Source organism: Poecilia reticulata, chromosome 12 (genome assembly GCF_904066995.2).
Source record: "Poecilia reticulata chromosome 12, P_reticulata-male-v2, whole genome shotgun sequence".
Lineage (NCBI taxonomy): Eukaryota > Metazoa > Chordata > Actinopteri > Cyprinodontiformes > Poeciliidae > Poecilia > Poecilia reticulata.
The window spans coordinates 16,351,066-16,367,242 of record NC_088841.1 but is presented as its reverse complement, the minus strand read 5'-3'; the positions used below and the strand labels follow the sequence as shown (position 1 = coordinate 16,367,242).

At 38.4% G+C, this 16,177-nt stretch overlaps 2 protein-coding genes across 2 annotated transcripts; one reads left to right on the top strand and one right to left on the bottom strand.

Moving 5' to 3' along the window:
• Positions 1 to 730: 730 nt before the first annotated feature.
• On the top strand, positions 731 to 9,100 carry ggcx (gamma-glutamyl carboxylase). The gene is made up of 15 exons (XM_008424102.3): positions 731 to 972; positions 1,258 to 1,458; positions 1,538 to 1,696; positions 2,275 to 2,440; positions 2,532 to 2,610; positions 2,699 to 2,805; positions 3,140 to 3,303; positions 3,398 to 3,702; positions 3,991 to 4,122; positions 5,297 to 5,448; positions 5,526 to 5,695; positions 5,773 to 5,903; positions 6,519 to 6,666; positions 7,115 to 7,319; positions 8,438 to 9,100. Exons 1-15 carry the CDS (start codon positions 948 to 950, stop codon positions 8,595 to 8,597), a joined length of 2,304 nt encoding a protein of 767 aa, XP_008422324.2. The 5' UTR covers positions 731 to 947; the 3' UTR covers positions 8,598 to 9,100.
• Position 9,101: 1 nt separating this feature from the next.
• snx24 (sorting nexin 24) lies at positions 9,102 to 15,943 on the bottom strand. Its single transcript, XM_008424104.3, has 7 exons — positions 15,719 to 15,943; positions 14,438 to 14,521; positions 12,739 to 12,843; positions 12,519 to 12,613; positions 12,355 to 12,384; positions 12,147 to 12,211; positions 9,102 to 11,213 (listed from the first exon to the last, which is right to left on the bottom strand). The coding sequence occupies exons 1-7, from the start codon at positions 15,785 to 15,787 to the stop codon at positions 11,143 to 11,145; spliced, it is 519 nt and encodes a 172-aa protein (XP_008422326.1). The 5' UTR covers positions 15,788 to 15,943; the 3' UTR covers positions 9,102 to 11,142.
• Between the last annotated feature and the right edge of the window lie 234 nt (positions 15,944 to 16,177).

The window sequence follows — 16,177 nt, the reverse complement described above, 5'->3', positions numbered from 1 at the left end:
CTGGACTGGAGTGTGAAAAACAGAAAAAAATGAAAATAAGATAAAATACTAATAATACTTTAACTAAATAGGTAAATAAATATTAGTAAACTAAATTCTCTCTAATTGCTTATTATTAGTTTCTCTTTTCTTCCCATTCTTTTTATGTCTTTTACTTCATTCAGAATGTTAAATGAGTCTTTCTGTTTGGCATATGTCCCCGTTTTTCTGCCAGATGTTAAAATACATATCATTTTACATTCAGCTTTACTTGATGGAATTTGATTATTATTATTATTATTATTATTATTATTATTATTATTATTATTATTATTATTATTATTATTATTATTATTATTTTAGATTTCAACTCATGTACCTCTAGATTTATAGATTAAATGTAAATGACAAAACTAAATTTATGTTGCTATTCCCTGGGATGTTTTTAAAAATTAAAAATAAGAAAAATGAGGGAAACAGAAAAAAATATCTAAAATTAAGAATTAATTTAAGAATGGTAAGGAGTTTACATTTTCTCTTTATTTATAAATGAATAATAATTGAAAATATATGCTAATTTTAAATACAAAAAAGAAATAATTTCCTTTTCAGGCTGATAAAAATATTTTCCCTCTAAATTTAAACATTCGAGTATAAATAATTTTACATTTATGTGTTGAGGAAGTTTTCAGGATGTGACGTAAAAGAGGGCGGAATTAGCAGTGAAATCAGCCAATGAGCAGGAAGCACCTTTTTCACAACATTCCAATCCTTCCCACAACGTTCTCCTCTTTCTCTCCTCCCCTCTTCTGCTCCTTTCGGTGAGTGTGTGGTACTGTGACACGTAAACTTTGTCCGCCACATTCCTCTGGCAGGATACCTCCACCTGGGACAGGAAGAACAGAGAAAGGACTCATGCCTTGTCCCGAAGCAGAATAACAGAATATTACAAAAACCCAAAACAAAACATGGAGGCGAGAGACGCTACTGCAGGTGAGGTTACTGTTAGCACTGACTGTCAAACAGAGAGAGAGAGCGAGCGACAGAGAAAGAGAGAGAGAGAGCTGTTTGTTGTTTTCACTCCAATTACCAGTTAGAGTAACACCTAACAAGCTGGGATCTCAACACCAGCTATGTTTGTGTAAATATAGCCCTGAACACGAACCTGGCAGGTTGTTGCGATTGAACAGAGGGAGCACAATGAGTCCATTCAGATCTTGTTTAGACTTGCCTTTAAACAATAACCACGACTTTGCGTCTCCTTTATTCAACTTATAGGTGCTTTTGTTGGCACCGACAAGGAGAAAAAATCTGCAAAGAAGGATGCAGCCCCTAAAGTGGGGAAATCACACACTAAAAGCAGAATGGAGGAAATCTTTGGCTTCAGGAAAGGGGACGTGAGCTCCTGGGGGAACCTTGTGGCCCTTCTGAACCGACCCACTGACCCTGCATCTCTGGGCATCTTCCGCTGCATGTTTGGTGAATCAATGCTCTCCGCTGTTTAAATCTCAACTTGTTACAAAGAAGAGTCTGTATTCACACCTTGTGTTCTGTCCAGGTTTGCTGATGGCTATAGACGTCACACAGGAGAGGGGCCTCAGCCACCTGGATTACAAATACCTAGATGGGGCCCCCGTGTGCCGCTTTCCTCTTTTCAATTTCTTAGAGCCCCTCCCTCTGGATTGGATGTACGTGGTGTATCTGGTGATGTTCCTCGGTGGGTACCTTACCATTAAGAGAGGCTAGACTACAGTCTGAGCAGATTTCGATTGGAAATCTATTGGAAGATCTCTGTGAGATCAGCACCTCTCGATTGTTTTTACATCTGCATAATATTTGTCACCATGGAATAATTAACTCCAAGTTGTTTGAAAATGGCCTACGATCCCTTCCCAGATTGATGAGTGGCAACAATTGCTTCTCTAGGGTCATTCCTTTTATTTTTTTTTATTTGCATACCCGTATGTTGCTAAAACTTCTGCTTTTATAAAAAGGCCTCATCTGCTAAAGTTCTTATTCATTAAGTGCATTTCATAAGTACTGCCCACCTGCTACTATCCTCTCTTAAATCCTGAGGAAACAAAAAGGGTGTATTTACTTTTTCTACACCTTTACTTTATGGTGAGGTGTAAATAATTTTAGAACTTGGCAGAGAGTCGACCAAATGCATACGGTCATTATATTTACTATTCCTGCAGCATGTAGCAGCTTCTCAATACCTCGGGAGTCTGTTCCCCTTTAAAAAGTACTTAACTGCTCAATTTAACTAAACTGTGTGTTTATTTTTAATTAAAGGGGCACTGGGCATCATGCTGGGCTGTTTCTACCGTCTCTCATGCCTCATGTTCATCTCGACGTACTGGTACATCTTCTTCCTGGATAAAACGGCCTGGAACAATCACTCGTATCTCTACGGTCTCATTGGGTTTCAGCTCGCCATCATGGACGGCAACAGATACTGGTGATGTGAAGCTTCATTTGACTGCTTGTGAATTAATCTGCATGCTTTTCTCCATGTCAGTGTTTTTAAAATTTTTTATGTGTATTTTTAGGTCGCTGGATGGATTACGAAAGCCTTCCATAAGAAATGCTCATGTTCCTCTGTGGAATTACACCCTACTGAGGACACAGGTTTGCTTCAGTCATCATTTAACTGATTTTATGTGAAAATTATTGTGACAATTTGATTTGCTGATACTTGTGTTCTTATTTTTCAAAGATCTTTATTGTATATTTTATTGCCGGAGTTAAAAAATTGGATGCCGACTGGGTGGAGGGATATTCCATGTCATACCTGGCACACCACTGGCTCTTTGATCCTTTCAAGTATGTTTGCTTTAATCCTTAATAAATTATATAATTTTGCAATCAAATATGCAGTGGTTCTTATTACGAGTTAGGCGATATGGCTTAAAAGTAAAATCTCAGATTGTTTTCATACCAGATTCGATTTCCAATATTCTTTTTTTTTTTTTTTTAAATTGTGCTTTCTCATTTTTAAAAGAAATTACAGATGACAGAAAGTATTTTTCATATTGACACAGATTAAACACTGCTTTCACTTAATATGCGAAAATGTCAGCAGGGTGGAAAAGCTTTTGCGAGGCCATGCATGTCATGTATCTTACTGAGCTGTACCAACGTCGATTTTGTTTTTCAGAGCGATTCTTCCTGTGGAGTTGGTGAGTCTGCTGGTGGTGCACGGAGGCGGTCTAATTCTGGATCTCACCGCCGGATATTTGCTGTTTTTTGACGCCACACGGCCAGTCGCGTTTTTCTTCGTGTCGTATTTCCACTGCATGAACTCTCAGCTGTTCAGCATCGGTCGGTGTGCTGCCTCATTCACTCCCAGGACAGCTGTAAAGTCTTTGTTTCCTCCACAGATGTGTATTGACGTGTATCTGTAACCCTTTTTCAGGGATGTTCTCCTACACGATGTTGGCTACCAGTCCTCTCTTCTGCTACGCTAATTGGCCAAGGAGATTCTTTTCCCGCTTCCCATCGTTGCTCAGCGGAGTCCTGCCGTTCACCACAGAGGAGATTCAGCCCAGCACTTCCTGCCTTTACCCTGAAACCGACAGTAACAGCAGCAATGAACGTCCAGGGACACAAAATCCTGCAAAAGCTTCCAAAATGAGATTTAAGCACAAGCTGGGAGCTGTTTTTACTATTCTTTACGTAGCCGAGCAGTTTTTTATGCCTTATTCACACTTCATCACACAGGTATGTCTTCTCAGTGTCTTGCAATCATTCCTTAGATTGTTTTAGTTTCATTTCTGAGTGGACAGCTTGCTTTCCCAGTGACCAAAAGCCTCCTGATAGGGAAACATGGCATTGTTTCACTATAAACAGCAACTCAGATTGTCAAAACTTTGAAATACGATTACCCTTATCATTCAGTCTCTGATAAGCTGAAAACATGGGTGTTCGCTTTCATGCATGTGATATTAAGTACAACAAAGGGGTGTAAAATAAAATTGTTCTAATGTTCTTCTTTTTTTTTGGACTCAGGGCTACAATAACTGGACTAATGGTTTGTATGGCTACTCCTGGGACATGATGGTCCACTCCCGCAGCCATCAGCATGTGAAGATCACCTACAAAGACGGAAAAACGGGGGAAATCGGATATCTGAACCCGGGGGTGAGAAACCAGGAAAACAAATAATCACGCTTGCACTTAGAATAATGTCGAGATTGGACTTAACCACATACTAAAAATCCTTATTTATTGTTTTACTGCTCTACATGGCTGGGCAATGAATTAATTTGATCAGTTTCTGAAGATTTAATTTTTGGAAAATCTGAATTTTTTATTTTTTTAATTTTTTTTTTAACATAAGCACTCCTCAGGTTTCCGTAGCCCAGAGTGATGTCAGCTCACCCAGTGCCTACCGTCTTGTTTGACAAGCGTGTTACACAGCTTTTGTTTACTTGGACATTGAATTCAGGTCAGCTCGAAGAACGTCGGTGACTGAAGAATGTTTCTGTCACTGAAAGAATGACTGAAACAAAAGCGCGTGTTTGAAAATATTTTTGGGCATTTGTAATTTCTTTTCAAGAAAAGAAATCAAGATTTTTTTTTTGGGTAAAATTAAAATCAAATTTGGTATGAAAAAAATCAGAAATGTTATTTTCAAGCCATATTGCCCAGCCATATTCCTTCTCTATCCAATGAGTTGTTTAAAACTAAAATCTTCCACTATTTTGGTCCATAAAAACTGTTGAAAAGGACGAGAGAAAAGGTGTCAAAAAGCTGCCTTGCAAAGTTTACATCTGCATCTGGTCCAAAGTATCTGAATAAAACAACTGTATTACCTCTTTACTACTATAAATATGAAGTAAACAATAAAATAAAACACTAAAAGTGAAGAAAGGCTGAGGGATAAAAAAATGTTTTAAAAGTGGACATTAAAGAGACACTTGTAATCCGTAATGGCAAATCAATATATTACCATTCAGTCAGTCTCTACAGAGTTCTGTCTAATCTAGGTAACTGATTCAGGTGTGTTGAAGAAGATACACATTTAAAGTTATATGAAACTCCTGAGGTATACCGTTTTGATGCATAAATAGTGATATCCTTTAATTTATGTTGGATCTCAAACTACAATATTAGTGAATCTTATCTGTAAGATGTTAAAATCTTAAGCAAAGGATGAAAAAAAACTGCAATTTGCAGATCAATCACAATAGTAAAAGTAATCACCTCTCACCTAAACATCACTTTTTAAACTACGGGTTTATCTATCAGCTTTTTTTCCCCCCTTACTATTGGGAGTTTGAAAGCTTTCTGGAATAATCCGCCTGTGTTTCAGGTGTTCACTCAGAGTCGCCGCTGGAAAGATCACGGAGACATGCTGAAGCAGTACGCCACCTGTCTCAGCGGCCTGCTCCCACGCTACAACATCTCTCATCCTGAAATCTACTTTGACATCTGGGTGTCGATCAACGAGCGTTTCCAGCAAAGGTAGGAGGGACGTCGGATGTTTTATGAAGTGGGGGAAAATGTGCGAGGGTTGAATTCGCCATGTTCTCCTCTGTCAGGATCTTTGATCCTCGCGTGGACATCGTGAAGGCCGAGTGGTCACCTTTCAAACCAAACCCGTGGCTGATGCCCCTGCTGGTTGACCTCTCACCCTGGAGGACCAAGTTCCAGGAGATTGAGGGAAGTCTGGACAATCAGACTGAGATCGTCTTCATTGCGGATTTTCCAGGTTGATGCTCTCTTTCTTTGTCCTGATTTCTGTTGTAAAGCAGCGATTATCTAACTGCTGTCTTTGCTACGGCTCAGGTCTCCATTTGGAGAACTTTGTGAGTGAAGACCTGGGCAACACCAGCATCCATGTGCTGCAGGGGCAGGTGAATGTAGAGATAGTGGAGGAGAAGAAGAACCACACTCTGCAGCCTGGTGACCAGATAAAGGTACAGCTCAACAGCATCGCCATCAAGAGTTTGATAAATACTCAATGTTTTCAGACACTAACATTGAATTAAATTAAGATTTAAACATTTTGTAGGGATGATTGATCAAAATACTTTTCAACTCAAGTAAAAATTTGAACTGCTGTGCACTGGTAAATACATGTTTGAAATGGAAAACGTACAGGATGAAGTCGTGTTATATTCAGTATAAAATAAGAGCATTAATTTACAAAAGGGATCCTCTGTGTAATGTTCAGAAAGGGGAAATGGCTGTTAATGAGGGTATTGTAAAATGACTATTTAAGCTTCTTCTGACTGCTTGTGTTGCCTGTCTGTCCTTTTCCAAGCTAATTTTAACAAAGAAAGCTGAAGCCTTTCTTTGCTAAAAGTTTCCGGAAACAGACCGAGTCTCCAGCTGATGCATTCAGTGATTCACCTGAAAGTTTTCCAAATGTGCAAACGCAATCTGAAATGTCAGAAAGGAGGCAGGTGGACTGCGGAAAAAAAAGCAAAAGCGTGGCAATAGAAGAGAAAGAACAAAAACCTGTATAAATGAGTAGAAAGCAACATTGGTATGACTCTCCTAGATTTTTATTTTCCTTTATGTGTTTGCAGGTTCCTGCAGGGGCTTATCATAAAGTGTACACCGTATCCGAGAGCCCTTCCTGCTACATGTACGTCTATGTCAACACCACAGAGGCAGTGCTGCTGCAGAACTTCACCAAGCTGCAGGAGCTTCAAGAGCGCATTCGCAATGGAACAGGTGAAAACGAGTCGGACGAGAAGATGCTATAAAACTAGCCTGGTAAAAACCAGCCAGCCAGGCTACTAGTTTTATTTTTATTTATTTTTAACCTTTATATTGGTTTGGTAAAAAGAGATTCAAATCCTTTTTTTCGAAGGAGTGCAGACCAAGAGGAAGCAACAAGAAAATGTTGAGCTATAAAAAAACCAAAACCTGGTACATATCATCAAATCAACCTCAAAAACTATTAGTTTGGATTATACTATAAAACTGCTGTTAGTTTCATTTGAACACATCAAGTATATTGCAGTATTTGCCAAATTTTCTTTCAGGCTAAAACTTTAATTTCATCTGTTAAAGTTTCTTATGTTCCTGGTACTTTTCTCTGGGGACAGAGATGTCGCTAAACGAGGAGCAAACTGTTGCTACTTGAATCCATTCACAACAAATGATTCTCTCTGCGCAGAAACCGAGCCTCTCCCTCCTGAGCTGCAGCCTCTCATGGCGGCAGATGACGACAGAGAGGCGGAGGTCAACGCCACCGACCCCGTCGTGCAGCTGTTCCTGAAGCGGCAGCGTCGGATGAAGGAGGTGAAGAAACGCAGGGAGGCGGGTGTGCTGGAGCGACTGGATCGCTTCGCCGTTAAGAAGTACTACACGATACGGAGGGGGTACGTGCTCTCTGTTTACACTGCTCCTACGCACTCTTGGAAAGTACATAGAAGTATTTTTTGACCTCTCTTTGTCTCAGGATGTTTTGTGATAAATTGTTTGAAATGCTAAGGTGGGAAAAGAAACGATAGAGATTCTGCTTTCCTGGTATTTTTAAAAAGTGAAATTTAAAACCAGTTTTCTTGTCAAAAAAATCCGGATGTTTCATTATCTCAAGTAATGAAACATTCAAGTTCCAGTTAACAAACTCAGACTTAATTACCTTAATATAATAATGCCTCCACTCCTCCACTCCACTCCCCCAAGTGGAGGAGTTTAAGTATCTGGGGATCTTGTCCACGAATGAGGGAAGAAAGGAGCAGGAGGTCGACAGGCGGATTGGGGCAGCGTCTACTGTGAAGCGGGCGCTGTACCAGTCCGTCGTGGTGAAGAGAGAGCTGAGCCAAAAAGCGAAGCTCTCGATTTACCGGTCGATCTACGTTCCCACCCTCATCTATGGTCATGAGCTTTGGGTCATGACCGAAAGAACGAGATCACGGACACAAGCGGCCGAAATGGGTTTCCTCCGCAGGGTGGCTGGGCTCTCCCTTAGAGATAGGGTGAGAAGCTCGGTCATCCGGGAGGGACTCAGAGTAGAGCCGCTGCTCCTCCACGTCGAGAGGAGCCAGTTGAGGTGGCTCGGGCATCTGGTCAGGATGCCTCCTGGACGCCTCCCTGGTGAGGTGTTCCGGGCACGTCCCACCGGGAGGAGGCCTCGGGGAAGACCCAGGACACGCTGGAGGGACTATGTCTCTCGGCTGGCCTGGGAACGCCTTGGGATTCCCCTGGAGGAGCTGGAAGAAGTGGCTGGGGAGAGGGAAGTCTGGGCCTCCCTTCTGAAGCTGCTGCCCCCGCGACCCGACCCCGGATAAGCAGCAGAAAATGGATGGATGGATGGATAATAATGCCGTAATTAAACCCTTATGGCAAATGAAATAATTGAACTTATAACACGACACAAAAGCATGTTGAGATGGTGAATGTTTTTGAATCAAATTGACTTAAGATCAGCTGAACGACCGAATGAAAATGTTATTGCAACACTAGAAAACAAAATTTTTGCTCCTTTGTCTGGTAGATTTCTGATGACAGCCATTGCAATAAGAAACCTGGCGGTGGGTCTCCCTCCTCTGGAGCAGCTGAGAAGCGAAGTAGCCTTTGCCAACATGAAGGAACCTGAAGCAGAAGCCGAGCCGGACGAGACGCTCAAACGTGAAGTTGGTCACGCAGAACTTTAAAACTTATCAAAACAAAAAGTATGATGAGGATGAACTCCTGGTACTGAATCACGCGTTCCTGTAAAATCTGTTACTGCTGGACTGTTACCGGGTTGGGTCCTCTCTGCCCAGGCAATGAAAGTGCTCTCAAGAAATTAGCATTGCAGGTTATTTCCAAATGTAATACTTTGTTCTTAAATTTCAGCTCCCTACAGAGAACACGTTGCAGCAAAACCAATATTCTGTATGTTTGTGTTTGTGATGTCACTGCCACAAAGCCATTATTATTTCATCTGCTGGAAGATTAACTCATAAACATGCCAGACTATGAATGGGAAAGCATGAGACTGAATGAGTATTATGTCTTTATGTTTCATCAGCTTTAACTTTTTTTTAAGAGTTTTTACCAAAATGTGAGGGGAAAAAAAAAACTTGATGATAAATGTAAAAATAATTGTAAGGCATCATTTTAAAAAAACTGTATTGATAAATGTGTTTATTTAATAAAATCAGGTCTGACAAAACTTTGTAAATCATAATTTTATTAGTGTTTGTATTTTACAAAGCTTTCATTAGTGTAGATTCAGCATTTACTGACATTATGGCACAGATACGACATTTACACTCAGTTACACAATAAATACATAAAAATATTCACCATGAATCTTTAGTGGATGATTTTACTTAACTTCCTTTTACTAATTAAAAGAGATCTTTGCTTCAATGTTAAGAAATAAAGATCCAGCCAAGAAAAAAAAAAAAACTGATTATTGACGACTGTCCAAACAAAGTCACAGATTTAATCTACATCTACAAAACGGTGAGTAGTTGTCTGGTCTTATATTGCACATGTTAAAACAAAGCACCCTTTATGTCCACTTCATTAATACCTTCACAACTGGCCTGTTAATGATATATTCCCATTTTTAATGTAACATGGAAGGAGTTAGTGTTAGATGCTGGTTTTCAGGAATAAAAAAAAGAAAATGATTCAGGTTTTTGTAGAAACAAGAACCTCTTTGTGGAAATCGTACTTTAACCAGGACAGCGTTTTTACAGAAGCAGCTTCACAGCAACGGCTCAAAACTAGTTTTTCAGCTGAAATAGTTTTGCATAGATCACTTACAAAAAAAACAAAAAACTAATTATTCAAATGATTATCTCTATAGGCTGTGTATTGTTTTCCTTTCACAATAAATAAGTCTTATTATTGTTCATGTAAAAAATTTTAACGGAAAATAAGGTAATTGCACCACAAACACATGATTCTTTAGTTTAATTTTATGGATCTGATTAAAAAGTGGAAACTTGGTGAGTAATTGAAATTGATGCCACGTAGGTTTGGTACCATCAAGGTTCAATAAATCCTGTATGCAAACAGCAGAGGCTAAAAAAACATTAAAGAGTTATACACCTGGGAAACGTAAGGATCGTTTTTAAAAATATACTCATGTTAGTAAAGATAATGTAATTGAAGCATTCTTTATTAACGTTTTTTTAAGTTAATCAGAGTCTGGAGGAAATTTTAAAAGGTAATTATTTCAAAGGAGGATGCCGTTTAGATAAGGCAAATGTGTGTTTGATACAGTAACATAGGTTTTCAACTAAACTCAACATTTCTAAAGTCGGAGGAAAAGCTAAAGGGTTTATAAAACTGGAGTGAATAGTAGCACGCCAGGATTAACAACTCCCCACAAAAACTATTTAATTTAAGGCTTTTTACGCATATTTTACCAGGAGCGTCGATATTTAATAAGGGATTTTTATGTAACAGGCTCTGTGTGACGTAATGAGTCATAAACCATTAATTTCACACTGCTGGTATAATGGTCATTTCTAATTAAAGGCAAGTTTTAATTTACTCAGACTACGTCACACAGTGAAAGCTTTTGCAGTTTTGGTTTCAAACTGCGTGCTTCTTTAAAGATCCCAAGCTCACGACTGCTTGGAACGGAGCAGATCATTCGGCATCTGAGAAAACATTTAACAAAAAAACTACAAATAAGGATACACATCACTTCAGAATCTGTTTAAATGCGTCAGTGTGACCAGAATGAAGCCACAGCCACGTTATTGCTGCTGCTCGCCCTCGACCGGCTCCTTTGCGACCAAAAAGAAATGCATCAAAGGTTTTGTTCAAACCCTCAAACGTCGTTATCTTCAAGATACGACACGTTCACTAACATTTCCAGCCTATTTTTATTATCATTCCAATATCTAACTCTAAAACTACCGAGAATGTTCACCTTTTTCCAAAGCTATTTAAATGTACCCGTCAGACTAATTCTCGTATAATTTACATTTTAAAATTGAGATTTAAAGTGAAAATCAGATGAAATATGGAGGAAAACATAAGTTAGTGCTAATGCATAAAATGTAGTGAGTTATCCAGAGACCAGCAATTCATTTTAGTAAAAAAAAAAAAAAAGTAGAAGACTTGTGAGTTTTTGATGTATGTTTGTGCAAAAAAAAAAAAAAAAAGAGGTTCAAATTATGTTCTTAAACGTTCTTCCTGGTGCACAACGAAGCTGGTGAGACGCATCGCGTCATTTTCCTCCTGGCGGCTCTACCTCGGCTGAAAATCGGGGTAGAAAACGCCGTCCACCACGCCTTCAATCACAACGTTGGAAAAGGTATCTGATAAGGGAAAAAATTGCAAGGTGAGCCAAAAAAAATGCACATATCATTTCACAGCTTTTGTCTATTAATTGAATGCCTTTTTATTCTGGAGAAAGTGTTTACGACCTTACAATTTTGCTTTTTTGTTACACGTTTCAGATATATGCAGTTCTGAAAAAAAATTAAGAGCCAAATATTGATTTCTGAACTCTTCATGAGTTAAAACATTCGTTTTGTTGTTTCTAAACGAATATAAACTTGTTTTCTTTGCATTACTGGAAGCTTTTTCATTATTTTGACCATTTGTTATTTTCTGCAAATAAATACTACATTTTTGTTTGGAATTTCGGAGACATGTTGGCAGAAGTTCATAGAATAAAAGAACAATGTTCATTTGACTCAAACATAGAGCTATAAAGAGTAAAATCAGAGAAACTCATAATTTTAAGTGATCTCTCAATTCGATTACGTTGAACACCATGTTCGATTTTCAGTTTGATGCTCTTTTTCTGAAATAATGCTGTATAAAATGAGACGGACACGCCTAAAATATTCCCGTTTTGCCTCTAAAATCCGTAGCGCATTTACTCAAAGATCATCAAGATGGCTGTTGGTGTACGTGAGACAAAACGTCTCATTGTTTTCTGTCAGCAGTGGGGGGTTTCCTTGGTAACTCCCTCATAGGAGCCATTTTTGCCCTCCGTCTTTCTTTTTTCATGAATCGTAAACACCGACTTTAACTGAGGCCTATAATTCTATAAATGTTGTTTTTAACCATCTGGTTGATGTGATTTTTAGACTAATTTTAGAGAACATTGTCCCTTTCATGAATCAAATAGTTATTTATTTTTTTATGATTTGAAACATTTCCTTACACATTTCACTGTGTAAGGAAAAATACTTTTCTCAACACTGTGAGTAAATGTGGGTCATTGTGTCATCTGAGCGTACCGTGTGCAGAAGGAAGCAGGTATGGATCTCTGAGATAAACCACCACTGGCTGATGGGACAGTTTACTGAAAAAGAGCAAAAAGAAAAAAAAAGAGAAGTGAGCGGGGTAAAGTCCAACACGCTGAACTGAGGCACGATCTGGGTGAAAAGCAACACGAGCACATGACCTGCTGATTTATGCGAAAGGAGGAAACTCTAAATGACTCACCTTGATTCCATTGATTCTGTGTCAAAGGAGCTGAAAAGCATGAAAGAAAGAAGTCAGACCACATAGTCGTTCAAGAGTCTGGGAAAAAAACTGTCCCACAAACACAAACTGCCACAAATTGCTCTATTTTTCTATACTGAAGCCAACCTGCAGTTCCAACTCACCCACAGCTTTCTGTTTTTGGCACTGACGGAAAATGGCGGACGTTGAGGAAATCCAGGAATATCTTTGGGAGGACCTCATTTTCCATAATTACAGTCTGACAAAACAAAAAAACAAAAAAAAAAAAACAAAAGGACATTTTTGTGAGCGCACCACGCCAAGATGCAGAAACAAAGTTGCTCAATGAGTTAGGACAGCAGACAGAAAAAGCAAACAGTCTACCTGCAGGTAGAGCTCCAGGCCGTGCCTCCTCTGCTCCAGAACTTTAGGGACCCAGTTTCTGACATGCTTCGAAGGGATTTCAGGAGGTTTTATGCTTTTTTTCAGCTGAAAGGATTCAAATTGTTAAAGTAACACCATTTTCTTTTTTGCATTCTATAGTTGTAATAATCTTAGAATTGTGCTAGATTTTTTGAATGAAGCTTTAAATCTTCTATCTAGGTCGTGCTTTGTTACTTAAAGAAAATCTCTGTCACACCTTAGCTGTGTTAAAATGACTGTTTATCAATGTGTTACATACAAAAAGTTAAATAAAATGTAACATTCAAGGAGAGAGTGGACCGTATGTCTCGATCGGGAGTCAAGGCGACTTCTGGGTTGTTTGGAGCTTCAAAAGCATAAAACATATTTTTAAAAAGAGTTTATTGAGTTTAAAGTTCTTGGATGTCAGGGCAGACAAGTTTAACAATGTGTGCTCCACTATTTTCCTTCAGAAAACTTGAAAATATTCAAGTAACAAAGACCATTTCTGTCACTACAGCTGGCCTGCTGCCGCGGTTTCTCTCCTTTTCAGTGTTTTTGTTTTTATATACGTACACAAAACACATCCTTCTGTTAATTTGTTTGATTTTATTGCCCAGAACAGTTGATTGACTCCCATCCACTTTCCCCCACAAAAGAGGCCGGAAAATGTGCAGAAGACGGTGACGTGGCATTGAGTCGTGCGGCGAACAGGGAAACAGGTCAACAGTTTCCACTCAGCATTTAAATGCAGCAAAGGAACATTTCTAAATACAAAGCAGGTTACCTTTAGAACCAGACTCAATTATTTATTTAGACTCAGTGAATTGGTGCCTTTGATGAGGCTTGCTTGCCTTTAAAAACAAAAACAAAAAAATAAAACCTTCAAGTATAAAGCATAATTTTCATTAACCTCACATTTCTGCCAATTGTTTTGTATTGCTTTGATGTTGCATTCTAGTCTTAAATGTTGCGTTTTAGCTGCAAGTGGAAAATTACTGTAATTAAATAAAAAAATAAAAAAAACTGTTGTGTGCAGTGAATTCATCTAACATGTTTCACTTAGTAAACCACAAAATGTTCATTAATATTCTAATTTCTCAAGATCCTTCTGCACGTCATCAGGTTCTGCAAATTCATTCTTTCACTCAAATCAGTGGAGTTGCACTCTCAAGAATGACGACCGATAAATAAATAGAACAGTACAGAGGAAGGGGTGAGAGCTTAGACTGCATTGTGAAGCCGTTTGTTACAGACTGTTGCAAAAGAAATTGGACATTACCAGCATTTCATGCTGCGCAAGGTGCTTTTAAACTAAAATGCAACTAAAAGAAATAAAATGCATGATAATGATACAGTAAAAAATATAAAAGAAGATAATAGACTATTTAATAAGACAACTAAGTCAGCTAAAACAACAATGAGGCTGTTAAAACGAGCAATAGCTTAAAGGTCAGGCAATAAAAATGTGCACATCTAATGGAGACAGACTGTCATACTGCCAAGAAGAAGGTTTGAGGTTTCATTTTAGCTGTTGAAATGGACAGCATCACCTTTGGATGTGGAAGCATATTTATGCATACATATATTTTTTCTGATATTATGGTTACTTATCTGAGCACAAAAACCTCACCACAAAATAAAAAACGCACACAGTCATGAAGAGAAACCCGGATCTCACCATTTTGTGCAAAGCGTGGAATTCACTGTAGCGTTTCTCAACACTGTGCAGTCTGCCTTTCACCAGCACGTCAATTTTGAAGACCTGACGGAAAGACAAAAAGAAGTGATTTCCTCTTGCGGAGGGTACTTTTGATTTGGTCAGCAGTTAGCAGCTAACAGAAAGGAAACATCTGTCTCCATTTCTGAGGGGTTGATCTGTCAAAGTGACTGTTAGCATCTCTGAGCAAACACGTCGTCTACTTCCCTCACTCTGCTTGATTGTTCCCTAAAAGACTCGACGCAGACGTCACTGTTTCTACCACAATGAGTGGAGTGACAGTGGAGCTGGTGATAAAACTCTGGACAGAATCTTAAATATAAAAAGCTCATAGTTTGAAACTATAAAGAATTAAACTGCTTTTAAAAGCTTTGTACCATTGGTGTCCTTCTCCTGCATGTATTCAATGCAGGTATTGAATAAAAAATATGCTGCTAGTACTGCTGAAATAATCTTTTCTTTTTGCTTTCCAATTACGTTTTTCATCTTGAAACACGTAATTGGTTTTATAAGAGCCTTCCAGTCACAGGTTTCACATCCCTGGTTTGGATCAATGTATTTTTATGTATCAGAATGGCCTAGTCAAAGTGCAGACCAGAGTTTTAAATGCCTAGTATCTTCTATGAGTATTAATAAGAGTATACATTGCATGGATATGTAAAGAGACAAATTGCATTATAATTGTTATATGATGTAAAGAATCATTTTTATTTAAAGGGAACTATATAAAAATATGTATTAAAAGCAAAATATATTTTACAGAGGTTCCTATTATTTACTTAATTACCTATTTACACATCCATCAAAGTCTTGGTCCACTCTATATTACAACAGCACAATTAAACTCCAGATCGTCAAAGTCCCAAAATCAGACCACCTGTTTGAAATAATTAATTTCTCTGAGTTATTTTTGAATTGTGGTGATGATTTCAGGTGAAATGGTTTAAACTTGCCCACAAGAAATAAACAAAGAAAGAAAAATCTTAGATATCGCCAGGCTGTCTAAAAGTGCAGTGGCTCTTTAATTTAAACGCTGCCAAAAGTCAGCATGTTAAATGGAGAAAACTGACATGTTTACAGAGAGAAAACCTGATGAAATCACATCTGAGGAGGCGATTTTCTGCTAAAAAGACTAATTAAAACAATCGCGTGTGAGCACTGATGCAGTCTACGAAGCAGCTCGGTCAGGTTTAAAGGTGATTTTTAGATGGAGACACCAACGCAGGTTTTCGCTGATCTTACCGTGAATCCTTTCTCCGCCGAGCTGTTCTCCGAACGGAACGACGGGATCGACAGTCGGATCGGGTGCATTTTTCCGCCGGACCGAACGGTTCTGTTTGGGTTCTATGCGATCTTCTAGCGCGCAAACACAAAAGCATTTAACCCAAACACTGACTGCTGGTGGTTTACTGCAGTTAGTGATAAAAATCACTGAATTCAAATAAACTCAGGCATGTCTCAGTGCTGCCCCCTTATGGACTGGATGACATGGATTGTAGGCTTGATGGTGAAAATACTACTAGAAATTTTATTTTTATTAAATTGTTTTTAATATAGTGAAATTATTAAATTACTTACAGCAATATTTTTTTTTTTTAGCAATTTTACGTTTCTAAAGCTTTCTTTCTTTTATTTTTTAAAGATAACATAAACAACATAAACAAACAAATCCTTTACTTATTTTACTAATAGGAACCTCAG

Coding starts and splice junctions, on each gene's coding strand:
- snx24 (XM_008424104.3), bottom strand. CDS start 15,787: ATGCACCCGATCCGACTGTCGATCCCGTCGTTCCGTTCGGAGAACAGC. Junction 12,844..14,437: donor TCCACGCTTTGCACAAAATG/GTGAGATCCGGG, acceptor GAATCCTTTCAG/CTGAAAAAAAGCATAAAACC. Junction 12,614..12,738: donor GCCTGGAGCTCTACCTGCAG/GTAGACTGTTTG, acceptor TTGTTTTGTCAG/ACTGTAATTATGGAAAATGA.
- ggcx (XM_008424102.3), top strand. CDS start 948: ATGGAGGCGAGAGACGCTACTGCAG. Junction 1,697..2,274: donor GTATCTGGTGATGTTCCTCG/GTGGGTACCTTA, acceptor TTTTAATTAAAG/GGGCACTGGGCATCATGCTG. Junction 2,806..3,139: donor TGGCTCTTTGATCCTTTCAA/GTATGTTTGCTT, acceptor TTTGTTTTTCAG/AGCGATTCTTCCTGTGGAGT.